This window comes from Macrosteles quadrilineatus, unplaced genomic scaffold (genome assembly GCF_028750875.1).
Source record: "Macrosteles quadrilineatus isolate MER2022 unplaced genomic scaffold, UCM_ALF_1.0 Scaffold_6__1_contigs__length_79288215, whole genome shotgun sequence".
Taxonomy (NCBI): Eukaryota; Metazoa; Arthropoda; class Insecta; order Hemiptera; family Cicadellidae; genus Macrosteles; species Macrosteles quadrilineatus.
This window is the reverse complement of record NW_026542599.1, coordinates 21,005,590-21,023,153: the sequence shown is the minus strand read 5'-3', so window position 1 is coordinate 21,023,153 and position 17,564 is coordinate 21,005,590. Positions and strand designations below refer to the sequence as shown.

Below are 17,564 nucleotides of genomic sequence, written 5' to 3'. Positions count from 1 at the left end.
TATTAAATTCCAACCTTACAAAGTAGGTATTTTAAGCCAAGAATGAATGGAGATGAGTGTAGGATGAGTGGCGCGATCTTGTAGTCTTCTTAATGACTAAGGCCGACATTCCTTAGACACAGCTGTTAATTATAGCCCATACAGCTAATGGCAATCTATATTTAATATTATACTTTTTGGTTTTCATGGATCACATAGTATTTTTTACATAGACTTAAATTTCTCAATTAGTCATATTCTACTATCATCTACTTGGACCAGTTTGATTTGATAGTTTCATCACAGTTTTGTCGATACATAAACCATACAAATCGTAAAAGCAATTCTAAACCTATAAAGAATATAAACTATCGTAATCAGAATGAAAATACATATATCATTCGTGTTTAATACATAAAACATTCGCGTTTTATGAATAAAACATTATTCCCTCAGACTAAGCTCTGTCTCATAGAATGTACATGGACTATGACTGTTTTTAAATCCACAAAAAGTAAAGGTAATGTTTAACATTATTTAACAAATTTGAAACATATGTTAATAGTGTTTTTTTTTTAGTTGCCGCATGGATCTAGGGTACAACGTGTGAAATCCATTACACAAACAAAATTTAACATAAATAGTACCATTTTAACCTGGTAGTAAATTATTGATTTTTTTACTGAAAATTACTTTACTTTGTTAAATATTAATTATGTTTGTAAAATTAACACAGGCCCATAATCAGTGGAGAAGAACCAGGGTTACAATCCCTGGCATTGTCATAATCTGTCTTTGGTAGAAATGTCTGACTTTTATTGCATTCTAAGTTTTTTTATTACGAGAGTTTGCTTGGAGGTTCTAGAGAACTTGGGAGTTATTGAAATATCTGTCCGTAACAACTTATAGGGAACCCCTTGCCTCAAACCTACAGGCTCTTAGTAGCTGAAAGTTTGATGCCAAAAATGTACATTATTGATTGAATATTGTACCTTATTTTTAGGTGAATAAGGAAGTGAAAATATTTTACCATGTTGCAAAATGTAGGATATATGTACCGTATATATATATATATATATATATATATATATATATATAGAGAGAGAGAGAGAGAGAGAGAAATTCTTTATTTACAACAAATTATTTTGCAGCATTACATGAATCAAATAAAAATATCACATGGGTCACAATGACCTGTGCGTGATAGAGTCCTTATTTGGCTGCTTAAAATCAAAATAAAAGTTCTTCACACTTCACATAATAAAAATAAAAAAATCTAACAATAACTTAGTAAAATAAGCATAACAATTAATTTACTATACAATTATAATTATAAAAACTGCGAAACCTAACAACCATATGCAAATGTAACTCAATGAGGGGAGCTCATTGCTTGCATTACATCCAATACACATTAACTTTTTTCCTTCAATTCCCAATTTTACTGAGGCAATTTTGTAGTATGATTGTTTTGTTATATTATTACGACAACTGAAGCCATCTTTCATTAGTATTATGGAGGTGATGTAGGTTCTCAAACCTCGCAACTATCGTTGAATTTCCCTCTTTAACCACAGGTTTAATTTTAATTTGTTTGAGATCAGTCTAGTTATTTCTTGCAATATCAGTTTTTGAGGTAACCAGGTTCAATCCCACTGTTCTACTTCTTTGAGCTGCGTGTCCACCATCATCCGGCGTTTCTGTTAAATAAAATGACAGGAAAACTTTCTGAACCAGAAAACCTAATTTTACTCAATCCTTATAATATTCCATTTACTAAAGTCGTCTAGGAACAATCGAACTCGTGTACTGCATTAACCCTGTAAGTAGTTCCTTAAAATGTGCACTCACTTGTTAAAGGATGATTATTAAAATCAGCTGATCTTGAAAGCTATTTTACAAGATGGTCCCGGAAATGAACAGTGCAATGCAGAGCGAACAAAACAATAAGTAGACTACGTGAAGTGAAGTTACAAACTTGGATGCTGAGTAACACGTAAAACATTTAGGAAATTGCTACATTTACAAACACTTTGTGCTGTGTAAAATTTGTGAAATTTCATTTGAACATGTTTTATACTGAGGAAACGAATTATTCATAGTATGAAATCAGTTGCAAGGAGTGGAGGGTGTCCAAATAAAATTTGTATTAGATAAATATTGCACCGTCTAAATTCCTACTTTCAACATTTTAGTTCTTGTGACTTTGATAGTTGATGTTGCATAAAAGATTCTGTTTGCAATAACTTTTTCCTAATGTTTGCCTTCATTAAATCGTTAAATACGCCCAGGTTGTCCGAAGTAAAGTACTTAGTAATAATCTGGATTCAAATATTAAAGTTTGGATTTAGTGAATAAAAAGAAAATTATTAATCATAAAAATGTATTAAAATATTATTCTATGAAGTTAAATTAATTAATTAATCCGGCTCGAAGGACCAAAAATTAACATCCGTGTTTGATATGAGAAAAACACGCAAAAACCACCACTAGGACTATGTTAAATCCGTTGAAATCTACGGTCTGTTGAGATTTACGCCCATTCATGTAACTACGCTAAATAGAGTGGTATTATCAAAACCTATTGAAACTATTAACTTAAACCACTTTCCAATTAAATAAATCAATAATTTCTATCAGCGCACTCTACCGACTGACGTTTTTTACTTTAACACTGGCCACAACTTTTTTTTTTTTTTTTTTTGGCCACAACTATAGTCAACACTTTTACCATTTAAGTTTAACATCAAGAGAGCTTTAAGAAGGATAACAACAGGTGTCGTTATTATTCCAAGCAGCTCCAGCTGTATCGGAGAGTGATTTTGAGATGGTCAGGCTCAAGCCGGGGATTACAGCGAGACGTGTCTAAGGGCACATTTTGGGGCTGTTTTCAGGGGGAGGTGGCACCTTGCCAACCACCGCACTGCTCAAACGTTACGTGAGTTATATACAACCCTTCCGTACACAATCGATACATTATCGTGTTAACGTAAACGATTCTGACACAGATCCGCTCTTCAGATGTTTGTGGAACAATAATTGTCGTGTTTTCAGAAGTTATTGTATGATACGAGAATTTTTAGAATGAATGATTAATTTTCTAAAGTGTGTAAACAATATACTTAGGGGGACATTTTGGAACATGTTAAAAAAATGTACAAAATATTTTTTTATTTTAAATTATTTACAATAGGTTTTTTGTACATTTAAGGTTTCAAATCAGGGATGTTAAACAAAATTTACGACAATGCTAAAGAACTAATGGAACATGTTTTATGAGGCATGTAAATTATTTGTTCGACATTACTATTTTATAAATTGACACAAAATAAAGAATAGAGACTTAATTATGGGATATTAGGCATTTCACAATCTTTATAGGCCTACGCTTTACTTTTTAATGAGGTCCAATTGACTTGGCTGTAAGAAATATATTAGTTGATACAATTACGGATATATTATAAGTGATTGATATTATTACACCATTCTTTGGTTTTATCAACGAATAATTCATAAACTTTAGAACACTGGATTGCAGGATTATTATAGAACAAATTATGTTGGTCGATTGCTGGGTTTAAACCCACATGATCACTAAAAGTCCCTCAGACGAAAAAACACTATAAAAGCCACGAACAAATTTAAGACAGGGTATGTTGTATCTTTTTTCGTAATTCTTCATTGTGTTATAGAATACATAACCAATTCCTCTGCTATAAAGGCACTGGAAGACCGGCTGAATGGAGCTTATCTACAATTCTATTAACGTGGAGCAAATGTCGGTGCATTTTTAACTTCTCCCTACAATACATTTCCAAGATGAAGTGTTTGTTCGCCCTAAATACCGTCTGCATAATGACCTCCATTTGTAATAAAGAAAAATGTATTTAGCACACTTTAATCGATCATTTTTACATTACTGAGTTGATTCTTTGAACTTACAACTCAACCAACTTGTTTCCATGTTAGAAATGTGGACAGATTTTTGTTTATTTTTAGAGAAACTGTTGTTTAAATAAAACTATGTAATGTTGTACAATAAGGTTCTGTTTAAGGTTATAAAGCCGTTGTTTGCACGTTTTTATATAGTATTTTTCATTATATCTAGTATTTTCATTAATTATACTAGTTTACCATACAAAATGTAATAACTACATAACTGGTCTTAAAATCGAAAAATGTTTAATCAACCTACATCTTCAAAACTAAGAATTATTAAAAACTAGCTGTTACCCACGGGCTTCACCCCGTTTGACATCATAAGTATTAACTAGTGTACCTGTTGCTCGAATTCGAGCAATTGCTAAGTATAACTACAGGCGTTATTTAAAACAAATAACAGTCATAATTTCTGACGACTTTAAAATTTTATTTTCTCATTTCTAGGTCTATCTTATCCAAGACTTATTCATGTTCTCTCCTATTTGTCTCCTGAAGTGAACAATTTATAAATACGTGACTCGTGGTTTTTATTTCTCCACATCTACATACTTCCTCTTCCACCATGTGAAATCTTCACAAAATCGCTTTGAAATTTTCTATGTCCTGTGAGAAACTGCGTTTCATAATGGCCCATCTCCCAATCTTGTTCCAGTCTCTTTCTGATGTTAGGTACAACATATATCCGAACGTTTACACGCTAAAAAACGTTAACATAAAACACTGCTCCCAACGCATTTTCCACTCATCTAATATCTCCTCTAGTTTGTTTCCGATTTAGTCCTACCCTCCTCCTTGTCTTCAAAAATCAACAGCTTATGTAGCGATTATCCAACAGTCCTAAATTGAAATCTTCAGGCGACTGTTGGAGAGCACACTTAAACCATTTATAGTCAATGCTTAAACCCAACACGGTAGGGTGCTTGCTGTATTCGGCTGTATCAACGACAATAGTATTATTTGTATTTCGTTCGCGTCTACCAGTTAAAGTTCGTCGGCCTCCTATTGGCCGTCCTGCTCAACGTCTTATAGTCTCCATTATGTCGAACGTTTTTTTTGCTATGTTTTGATTTTGTGCAAAGTTTTAGTATAACCAGCTGTTTCAAATATTAGTGTCTATTTCAAAGTATTCATCTGTTCAAATGGAAACAAACATTTTCTCCCTAAGAATAACATGGGAACTTTGAAGGCCACTGGGGCAGAGCCCTGATGGAATTCCAAAGTGTTTTTGTTTGATAGCAAAACTACATGCTAAGACCTTTCTAACGACACCTTGGACATGGTGATCGGTAGCACCACCACTCCAAAACAATTATGACAAAAATTTGCCTAGCGTATTAAATATATAGATAGCGTATTAAATATAGATTTAAATTTTATTGTTGCCACCATTTGGAATGTACATGCCACAAACATTTACTTGGACCATATTTCAGATTAATTTATATCAGTAATAAGAAACTTAGTATTAAACTTGTTTAAATCTCTCAGCAAAATGTTCGTCATTAATTTGCACACTACCAAAAAAAGGTCGATATCACCCAAGCTTCCCCTCTGAATTTTAGTTCATCGGGCAAACTTAGGATCCACCGACCAACCTCGCTGGTACTAGTTGTTGACCATACTTGGGTTATATTGAAACGTTGGTACTCATCTTCATAGCGAGAACTTAATTCATTCTCGTCGATTGTATAAAAACGTAGTTACCTCCGGTGTTTGACATGTTAAACACCCATTATTTATCATAAATTCTTTACCTTTGTAACACTATTAAGAGTGGTAGAGGTTTATTTCATATACTTTTGTCTTAGACGTGTTAAAGTATTCAATCTACGTTATCGACACATAGTTTAAACAAAATCGGCTAGATCGCGTTGCTGAAGAAAGTGGAGTTGCAGTACAGTGCAATTAAGGGGGCAATTTAAACAATACTTCAAGTCTTAGCTCTCATCATGGATACAACCAATAACTTGGACCGGTGTCTGGTGTAACTGTAACCTCTTTAAAAAAAGTTTAAGTATCTTCTCTCCGCCATGCAAAGCCTGCCCAGCCCATCCGAGATCCGAGCCTTTTGGTCTACATTTGGAATGTACCCCTTTATCAAGTTTCTGAATCATACAGTACTACTGGGATGGTTATGATATGGTATGAATCAATTTTGGTTTCTACTGACACCCTGCAGCTTACTGGTCAGTTTTCTGGAGACCTACTACACCGGTTGACATTTTCATTACGAATAAAATGTGTACTGTATGCAGTCATACTTATATTCAAACATTTAGAAAAAGATTTATCAACACGTAAACCACTTATATTTTAAAGGATTAAGCACTTATACTTAGACGGATTGCATTTATGACAAAACTTGATTATACGTTTAAAATGTTTAGTTCAAAATTAAACAATCTCCTGATAACATAGATCGTTTACGGTAGGAAAGAAACTACATTTTAAAGTGAAATAGTATGTAGGCAAACTCAGACGATCAGTATTTTTGTATACAAACAACTTGTAACATAAACATTTCAATAACAGTTAGAAACCAGCTGTTAGTTAAACCAGCATTGAAAATACTAAATTGCTAGCGTCGGCTGCTAGACTTTAAAAAAATTAAAACTTAATTTCTAAAAAACTGAAACCCTAAACTAAAATTATGGCTTCGACATTCCCTAGTTCTCAAACTTATCTTTCTTTCGACGCAAAAATCATGAAAATCCGTCAAGTGGTTGATTCAGAGTCGTGAAATAAAAGAAACCCTGTTACGTTTTAATATTGTAGATTTGCTATCCGGTAAAGGAATTTGTGTTAAAAAAAACAACGTTGCTTCAAATCTCTTGCGAGATCTACGTAATTTTTTAACATTTTCTGTTTTTAAAATTACCTACTCAAAATAACTGCTACAGTTTATGCTTTTCGTGGCTCAACAAAGAGCCGTGCATATTGGACTACGAAGTTATGGATGCTTTTAAAAGGTGAAAATATCTAATAAGGAAGAGTTAACGCGTCGCGCCAGAAGAGTTGTTGGGGCGGAGGTTACAATATTACATGACTCGTAGACCCCCTGACCTCACCCCATTCTGCCCTAGTTCCTCCGCGGAACTCCGCTCCAGGCCGGAGACACCTTCTTCATGTAGCTTAATCCTTACTCCATGTAAATTTTTTGAGTGGACGAGATGGCACGAATTGATGTGTTAATCAACTAATATGCGCTGCACGAGATAGCACTACTTGGACGAGTGGTGGAATTTTCACACAGCTAGAGTGTCAAGTAGGCGATGACGACACTTGAAGGGCGTTATTTTCAACATATGGAAAATGACTCCTTCAAGTTGAAATAAAGATAATCCGTATTTTGATGCTATTTATAAAGGGTGTCCTGTATATACATTGGGGCGCTTTCATTGCCTCACCCTGTATATACCACAGTATTGTCTCATTTATTACAATTACTAATTCTGCATAAACAAAGTCTAAAGGATAAAATTACTTAGCTTTCAATTTAATTCGATCCCATTTGTGTAATAAATAAACGAAACTCGAGTAGTTTATTTCAGGTTTCGCAAAGATTTTTAATCCAGCTGCATGTTAAATCCATTTTAATGAAACTGGATCCCAGCGCTAGACTAACCTGATAAAACGTCTTGTTTCTTAAGATTTGCAGTGGTGCATTTTTTCATCACCTACCAGATTACCCCCCTCCCTTCCCCCTCTATTCTCTCTCCAGGACCGTATCTCCCCTTCTCCCTCACGGATCTCTAACTCGCTATCTCTTTTCTTCGAAATTAAATCCTGAAGTTTTCATCATCAGGGTGAGGTATCATGGTTAAAAGCGTAACCATCGTTTTTGCAATTATTAATATCCATCCATGTTTTGTGACAATATCCATATTAAATGTTAATTAATGAGATTAAATATAACTGTAAGCCTATACGTATTGAATAGTAAAGTATATTGTGTGTGTAGAGATTTTTATATTGAAAGGTTCTGATTTAAAACAAAATACGTTTAATACAAACAATAGTTATGCACTACTACGAATTGCTTTATAAATTATCAATTATTTGAGATGGAGTCACCGCCTAGGTGTGTATTTTAACCCAAACACGAGTAAAGGATGAGTGTAGAATGGTGTGAGATGACCCTTTTAGCTTTGTTACTGACAAACAGGCCATGCTGCAGCGCGGGTAGCGCAACACTACGTCACAGTGGTGGATAGTTGTACTAAACTTTTACCATTAAAATCTTACAAACAGCCAGCTTGTTTATTTACCTAAAACATATGGGAATGGTGATGGCAATGAATTTATCAATGAAATCTATCCACTATAGTTCGGCCGCTTAGAAAGCGACCTCCTCCAGCATTGGTTTAGCCGGAGCACATGAAAAGAGCCCGAAATTTTAATCCCCAAAAAGGTTCACTAATCTTAAGCATGGAAAGAGCCCAGGTCTCCACAGGTACCTAAGGAGGAGGACGCTGACTCGTGCAGTCTCTGTTTGATATAATTTTTAAATTGTGTGTATAGTAGTGTTTTAGTAAATAGTGTTGCGTTAGGTTAGGTTAAGTTAGGTTAGGTTAGGTTAGGTAAGCAGACTATATCTTTTAGTAATGTAAATATATTTTAATAATGTATCTTTTACCAGTGTATCTTTTAATTTTTGTAAATCAATTTATGTATTTCAACTGTGTTATTGGTTCTTTTTCTTCTTTGAAGACCCGTTGTGAAAGCTTTTCGCACCGTCCTGGGAGGGACCTTGGAGGTTCGGGCGCTTTTCAAGCGTCTGCCTGAGTTTTTGGGCTCTTTTCATGTGCGCCCGGTTTAGCATTAGCGCGCAGGTCGTTTTCTAAGCGGCCGAACTATAGTGTGACGTCATGGATCCTGCAGCATGGTCTGCTTTTTCTAGTGGGGCCTTGCTAAGATCAGCGGGTTCATCAGCCAGGATCATTTATTTAAAGCCCAATGATCAGGGGCAGCTGGGTCTGGTTTTGAACCATCAAAAAGCTACTGACTTTTCTCAGGATCGGACTGGCGACCTTTTGATTCATGGGCGACCACTTTTACCACTCAGGTACCCAACCTGTTATGGCCTACGTATGGCACTCATAATAATAATCTTATACAGTATTGGTTTATCACTGTAACAAGGCAGATAAATGTATTAACTATTGCAATATTTTCACCTGTATTGGGAGTATATAATTTATTATCCTTAATTGTGCTTTCAAATCTACATTTGACATTATCTGCGGGAATCGTACAAACTTGGTAAAGAAATGTTAGCACTGTCCAGTGTCCAATCTTTAAGGATGGTGCAAATCTCACAGCCCCAATAGAAATTATACTTAATTTTGTATAGGTAATGAGTATTAAAGTTTGAAAATTGCATATTACTAAGAGGTGTCTTTAAAAATGCGTTTTATATGTATCTGTTATTTATTTTCTTAACTTTTGACTACCATGTATGAACTAGTATAAATAATATGTTTAATAGTTCATATTCCACTGATTCTTCATACAGAATTACATTTTGAAGGAACGGAAAAAATGTTGACATTCGAAGACGTGTATTTGATTTGTTTTGTCTTTTTACAGAAATACCACGACAAAGAAGCAGAAGTGGCTAGAAAAGACGGCCTCATCCTCATCAGAGAATTGGCTGCAGAAGTAAAAAATATGATGGATATTAAAATGAACGCTGTTATGGTAAGTAGTTTTGTTATGGTAACACTTTTTTTCAATTATTCAACTTTTTAGATAGTTTTAAGTATTTTACATCAGCTCATATTCTTGGACTCAACCAAATAAAAAGCACACTTTTGGTCGCACAATAACAAAAACCTTATGAATGTATTGTCCGAAAAGCTAAACTTGTTTTGTTGTTTTTCTATTATGTTATTATTGTTAATTTTTTAGAGTTTAACTGTAATTAAGGTAAATGAGTGGTAGGTACGCCTTTATAAGCGGAATTTTTAAAACGTTTTTTACAAGCTGAATCAATTTGTTCAATTAGGTCAATAGTTATTTCCAATTACACTTTTTTACGGGAAAACGTTTTGAGGTGTCGTGTTGTTGAAATGATAGAAAAATGACATTGATTTAGTCCTGGTGACCAATTTATAAATATTTAGACCACAGACTCATCTGGTTCTAAGGAAATTCAATCTTTTACACCCCACCCCCTCCATCATCTAAAGTTTGGCTGCCTAAGTCCCTTACCTCCCTTGAGTAGACAATGCCACCACATTAAGTCTTCAAGCACCCAAAGACCCAGCTCCACCCCTTCATTTAGCTCATTTTCACCCTTAGCGAAGATTCTGGAGGCAAATTTGCCTAAATAATTTTTTATCCGTTTTTAAACCTCAAAGAAGTTAAAAATAATATATTGTGATAAATATATCAAAACACTTACACAGACTCCACTAATTTATTCAGCTGCTTTTATTTCTTTTAGGGAATTTTAAATGTACTATAAAGTTATTTTTTTTGCATTTTAGACATAACCTTATATAATAAAGCTTCAAAATAATAAATTACATGACTTTTTAGTTCTACACGATGGTTGTCATGAAAACTGCGCATTTTATGTTGTAAAGACAACAATTTAAAAAAAAACCCTAATATTTTGTAAAATTCAAAACCCCACAACACCCCGTTCTCATGAGCCAATCTTGTTGCCACCTAATAGCTTCTTCCCCAAAAGGGAAATTCGCTAAAAAGGTTCAATTACTTCTCTTATTCAAAGATATCATTAACTTTATTAATAGTCCTTAAAACTGAACACTACCCAATATTAAATATGTCTCACCTAAATCTTTAATCGTTAACGCAATACGGTATGTCAACACCGATATACAGCGTTTCCTTGACTTTGTAAATAAATCAAATACCTTTTTAAAGGATAAATAATGTACATTTAACATAATTTTGAATCTTATTTTACCTTTAATTTTTCTTGGTAGTATTTAAAAGTTGATTAAAATTAAAACCACATGAATTTTTGAAAAATATTAATGAACCGTAAACCATTTTACATATAAACATTAAAACATAATACAGCAAGATGTGTTAGAATTTTCTTGGTGCAAAAATATGTAAAACAAAAAAAAGATGCCATTTGATTGATTTGGTTTTTTTCATATAATCTATTTTGTTATTGTAAAAATATGTAAAATTAGTTTCCACACAAAAAATGGATAAGTTAATTTTTTTCTAGACAAAATTTGACTTCACGGGTCCCCTACTGGGGATCCCCCCTCCCTCCGATTACACTAAGCAGGTGATTACGCCCGTTTGTATTCAGGGTGTAAAAGTAGACTACAGTCAATGAGAGGGGTTTTGCCGGGAAATAACAACATTTTGGCGCGAAAGGGTGGGAGGGAGAGCAGTTAATTAAGGGGGAGGGCTATGCCGCGCCCTAATCGATTCCAGCCATTCTTATCACTGGAAGAAATTCTGTCGGGTTCAAGCGGGGTAGATCGGGGTCTACCGTCCAAACAGTGTCTTTGCGACAGATAAATGACGGTTTAAAAACTAGTTGAAAATTTTTGAAACATTTTTAAACGTCTAAAAATACGTTATGGGTGAAAAATTACAAGTACATGTAATTGAATAAATGATTGGGTTCAAGCTGTGTGGATCGGGTTTCACCTACCGAATTGTAGCTTGCAACAGAAAATAAAGTTACTTTCAAAATTATTGAACAATAATGAACATTTAAACGTCTTTTAGTAAGTTATGGGGTGGAAAAATCCAAAAAAATAGTTGACCAAAAAATTTAAGTAATTTGGTAAAATTGTGATTATTAGTCGTTTAAATATATTTGTACTTTATTATATTGTTGGGATACTGCAAACGACACGCTTGTCTGCAATATTGGATTTTCAAATATTTGAAATAACGAATTTTAGCATGTTTTGCCTTTTTTAAGATCGCTTAAAATGAACGTGCATGAAGCTTACTGGATGGGTGTTTTATTTTTAGTTAAAATACCTCAAGCTACAAAACACATTAATCAGCCTTTAAAAAATTATTTAAAATCTCCAAACTATAATCTTAGGTTTTCAGTATTATTTTTCTAATTAGAAACTTTTTGTTGTATAAGAGAAAAATGTTCAAAAAAAACTAAATCATTTGTTAGATATAAATTTATAAAATTATAAATCGATGATACGAAACCTTTTAGAGACCATCAAAAGAGTTGAATTATTTTTAAATAGCTAGATGAATCTTGCTTGTTTTGTGTTATTATTTACAACCTACCAGTTATTTAAATCAATAATATCAATTAATTATATTTAATACATTTTTCGCATGTTATTCATGTCTATTTGGCTTAAATATAGCCTGTTTAGTTTAAAATGTAATTTAAACTAGTCCAGCTTAAAAAATCTAAGTAAATAACGAATCTTGTCAAAAATGTTTTACATATTTAAAATCCTCAATGTCAGAAAAAGCTGCCACTATTATGACAAAACAATACAAAACTCTCTTTGTTTCTTTTCATACTCATTGCTTCGGCATTTCAATACAAATGTTCAACATTTTTTCCTTATTGTTGTAATGCTTGTGGAGATGAGAAGATTTGACCCAGCTGTTGCAGAATATAATAATAATTGTAATAATTGTAACTTTGTATCATATATCCTGTGTAAATTATCAATCTGTACGATAATATGAATAATTCATCCATCTTGGGTTGACCCTAATTTTGCATAGTTTGATATTTTACGGGTTATGGGTAAGGATAGTAGGCCTACACCACAATTTCATATTTTAAGTGAGTTATTTTTAACTAGCTACGGTATGACCCATGCCGTACAGGTTGTTCCCCTAGCAAATGCTAGTGTTGAATATAACTACTGTATAACAATCCTTACTGTATACTTAAATGAGTGAATCTTTAGACCTTAGTATCCATACCTCAGTTTTATAATGAAAAAATCTCTTTAGAGTTGAATAAAAATTCAAAACTTCATAATCATATCTATTAAGTCAGTTGATTTTTAAGGCGCACTCGTAATAACCTTCGGGTACGTCTTAGGTAATTCCATCAAAGTCGGACAAAATTTACTCGGGATAACGTGTTTACGGACATACGAATTTGAACGAATAGCTTTTTTGACCTCTGGGTACATCAAAATTAAAAAGTAAATTGGTCCCGTGTCCGGGTCTTCCCGTGCCACCTACGACAATAGAATCTTCCCTAAAGGGAAATACGCTAAAAAGGATAGATACAGCCAAGTTGAAAACAACTTTTAACAGTCAACATCAAGAATATTATGTTTAATAGAAAATCAGAGATACTCTTATTAGATGCAAATTTATATATTTTTAAATTTTCAACAGACTCGCTAAACAGGTAAAAAGGATATTTGAAAAACATTCATCACACAGTTTAGTATATGAAAGGAAAACTTCAACTATTGCTACATTCAGTGACTACTGCATTGTACGTTACAAAACTTTGATACTCAAACTAAAAATAATTCAATCTTAGCGATACATTTTCGCGTGACTTGACGCTCTCATGGGTTATGAATTATTCAAATATTCTCTCCTTTAAATAAAGTCGTATTTTTAACTCGAATGTATTTATTCTTTTACTAAGTACTCCTAGCATCTTGGTGAAAATCATTATTTGTTATACATAAATCGCATAAATATGGTTAAGTCTATTGCGGCACTATCTCGTGAATTTTCTAAATGTAAATTATAAGCCTTAAATTTTTTGAAAAGATTCGCCGAAAACGATCCTTTGTTAAACTAATTACCATTTATGGCAGTACTAATTGAAATTTGTTTACAATGTCCATACATGTTTTAGTTTGCAAAATAGAGCCCTAATAGGGGTAAACGGGCAAAAACATATCTTTTGAAAACGTATTTGGATTTACAGATAATATTTTTTTAATTTTTTTAATATTATTTAAATATTTTTTAATATATGCCTCGTTGGTTAGGCAACAAATTTTTAATATAGAATGAGAATGTTTGCTTTCTCCCAATAAAACAGTTATTACATTACATTACAAAACAATGCACAATACAGAACATGAAAAGAAAATGATATATTAAGTATTTTAAACTTTAAACACTTAAATATGTTATGTGTCAGACTGACTATAAAGATAAAGAAATACAAAGTCTTAATTACAATAATATACATATTAAAAAACAAAATTATACCGAAATAGTATACCAGTGTGCTTAAGTGACTAGTTTGGAAAGAAATGTAGGGCTCCTAAGCCAAAGCCTGTTTTGGGATTCATTTATGGAAAATAATTAAAGACAGCGATCACATAAAATAACCAGGATTTTTAAATTTAAAATGGCGATTTGTATTCAGTACATGCATGCATCTCTATACATTATATGGAAAGAACTAAACGTTATTAACACATGTAGTTTTACAAGTCAGTTTTACAACAAAAATATACTTAGTTGGATTAATTCAAAGTGTGTTTATAGATGTTTCATATAAATTACTGAATACTCTCGAATACTCCTTCAGTCCCACAGAAACTAAACGTCAGAGCACCGAATTTGTAATGTGATGCATATTCCCTAAATGACAACGTGATCATTTTACTAAATTAAAACCAATATATTGAAAATATTGTCAACATTTAAGAAAACATGTCTTGTCTAAAACCAACATTCAAAGTAGGTTCAGGACATTTTCGTGGAATTTTGCCTTAAGAGACACCGTAAGCACATTCCATCTTAACCCAATTCCTTGGTGGGAATTCCTTTAGACAAGCAGTGCTGTCGATATTTTCCCTTTACTCTAAATCAACCCGACATTCAAACTACTTTTACATATTATTTTCTTATTTTAGGAAAATATTTAATCCGTGTTTGAAAAGGTATTTTTCTACATTCTGAAAGTACAACAGTTTTAATTATTTTTAGATATTTTAAAATTTTATATTTTTGTACTATTCTTTTTAAAGGCAGATGTTCATTTTAGTCATTTTAAAGTACGCCCTTAGTACATCTATATATAAATCCCTATATATATCCATATATAAGTAAGTACCCATGTACTTTTGAGAAAACTAAACGCCCAATAAACCATATACTTAAAATGTTCGTCATGATGAAAAAACATTGCGCAAAACTATCCATTATTTCAGAAATTGCCATTTAAGGTCGTAATTCCTTTCCAAACCCAACTTTCCTTATACCTAATGTTAAAAATACCTCAGCTGTACTTATTTGTTTGTTATTCTTTTAATTTATTACCTTACTGAAATCAGATGTGATTATTGGTTTGTATTACGGTACTCTGTTTTATTTATTTCAGTTTAACTTAACCAATCAATAGTTTTATTAATACTTATGAAGTCAAACGGAGTGAAACCCGTGGGTAACAGCTAGTTTACAAATAAACACATAAATATGTTTACAATATATATTTTTTTTATTTGATTGAATTAAATTGCAATAAAACGACACCAAGCCCAAAAAAATTGGATTAATAAAAGCTGGAATATCACAATTTTTAGTTAGTTAAAGTAGAATAACGATGCACCTCATTTTTTATTGTATTCAAATAAAAATTTCTGACATTTCAGCTATTTGTTATTCTATTTATTTGAACTGTGTGTCATTTGATAGGAAATTGAGGATACTAAATTCATGACATTTTTCCATAAAATCAGCCATTAAGCAAATAATAAATTATAATATTAAAATGGCCACTATTTTTAAATTTTGAATTGGACCAAATTATTTTTTTCTTACACGGCCTCTTTTACCGTAAAACAGATGTCAAGTCTTGTTCAAATCTGACAAAGATTTTTTTCAGATAGAATCATTTACTGTTATCGCAATGACAGACGATATTGTTTCAATTGTTTGGAATCGAACCAGCGTCCTTAGATTTGACAGTAAAACCTCTTGGCAACCCAGACATTGTACGACATTTGTACATTGTACGTTTATATTATACAAAGAATTATTGTGTCCGAAAATGTTGATACTTTCTAAGTACTGTACAGGTCCATAATAAATATTTACAACAATAAGAGATGGGTAAAAATATATATAAAGTTAAATAATGTAATAAATTGTGTGATTGAACCGAATAGAAAATGCATTACCTTAAATATTACTAATAAAAACTTACTAAAATAAAACCCTTGCCTACGTCACCTTCAAAAAATTCAGACAAAAACTTCTCAAATCTCACAATTTTGGAGACACGACCACAGATGGTTGGCACAGAAGCAGGGTCCAATAAAGTAATTTCCATTAAGAATACTGTGGTTGTGGGGGAGGGGGTTGTATGGATTCAGCCCCCCCTCCCCCCGTGATCATACACAAACTGACAAAATGGTAGCGCTCCTGCACTCGCCAAACCTTGCGACGCAGTTTCTGTGCCGCCCCTATTTATGATTGTGACTCCTTCAATTACATGAGTAGATTCTTCGTGTTTTCAATTATTATAACGGCGTGTTGATAGGTTTACGGAAGTTTTTATGGTTTAATTTTCTGTTTTTACGTAAAATTGTAAAATGTATACATTTCCAATGGATTTACCTAAATGCCAAGATATAACCATAGATAAAACATACTAACCTTAGTATACCAAAAAGTAAAGCAAAAATCATAAAATTATCTATAAAATAATAGCAACACTAAATTTTGTCGACACTAGCGATCAGTGTCACCGGACATGAACTAGACACGAAACACGTGCTTCAAAATGTACAATGGGATGAGAAGCCTACTTTGTTAACGCTTTGGATATAGTTAACCTTGTAATCAGAAGTTCACTTGTTCAATCCTCAGAAAAGGCCTAAGCTTTGGTTTGAAACTGAGCTGTTCTTAATTATTGGGTTATTATTAAACGGTCATTAGATAAGAGCCAGCTGATCTATGTTAGCAAATGCGGGGTTTCCTGAAATACGCCTGTGTGTTTTGGTACAAACTTTTTAACTAAGTTCAGTATGTTGCATCTATGGTTCAGGTACGGCCGTTTTCCCAGCTGACAAATTTGGCAAGGGGCGCATCTCTGAAAAACGTAGGCACTAAATACTTCCACGGCATTCCCAATTCCACAGATGTATTCAGCAGCTAGGAAAACCGCCTTAACTCATCCTACACTCATCCTTAGTTTATTTTCTCATTAAAATGCGCCCTCTAGTATGCCAGTATCGTTTAGATCTAATCTAGTCTACATGGATGTAGAGAATATAGTTGTACTGGTTGTAACCAATATATTTACGGTGATACAACTTGGTACAGTTCGTCTAGTAAATGTATTAGTAAAAATATCACTCTCTATAGGAAAATGGAGTTGAATTACCTATAGTAAAACAGTATACAATTGATTAACTATTTCAAACAACAAGGAACGGTAGCAGCAAATTTGGGAAAATCAAAGTGAAATTTTTAATGTAGACCCTATTAAGACGGATTTTAATGTAAAAATACGTCGTGTTGAAATCTTGGGGATTTTGTGGTGGGATTTTCTAATTGAATGTAAAAAATAACTATGTTAAAAATATTTATCTTTTTGACGGATTTGCTTACAGATAATATTTGAGAGAATATCATTTGCTCCTAAATCCTTTTTTTCTGTATGTAATAAAACTCGGCACTTTGACATAGTAAACCTCTATACTAAGCCTATTTATCCT

At 32.9% G+C, this 17,564-nt stretch overlaps 1 protein-coding gene across 4 annotated transcripts in view; it reads left to right on the top strand.

The window, feature by feature from the left end:
* Nucleotides 1-17,564, top strand: part of LOC128996288 (voltage-dependent calcium channel subunit alpha-2/delta-3-like) — an 83,557-nt gene that overhangs the window by 22,176 nt on the left and 43,817 nt on the right. For all 4 annotated transcript variants that reach the window (XM_054421507.1, XM_054421504.1, XM_054421505.1 and 1 more), the window contains exon 3: nt 9,511-9,621. In XM_054421507.1, coding sequence (XP_054277482.1) covers nt 9,511-9,621 — 111 coding nt within the window. The remainder of the gene's footprint in view (nt 1-9,510; nt 9,622-17,564) is intronic.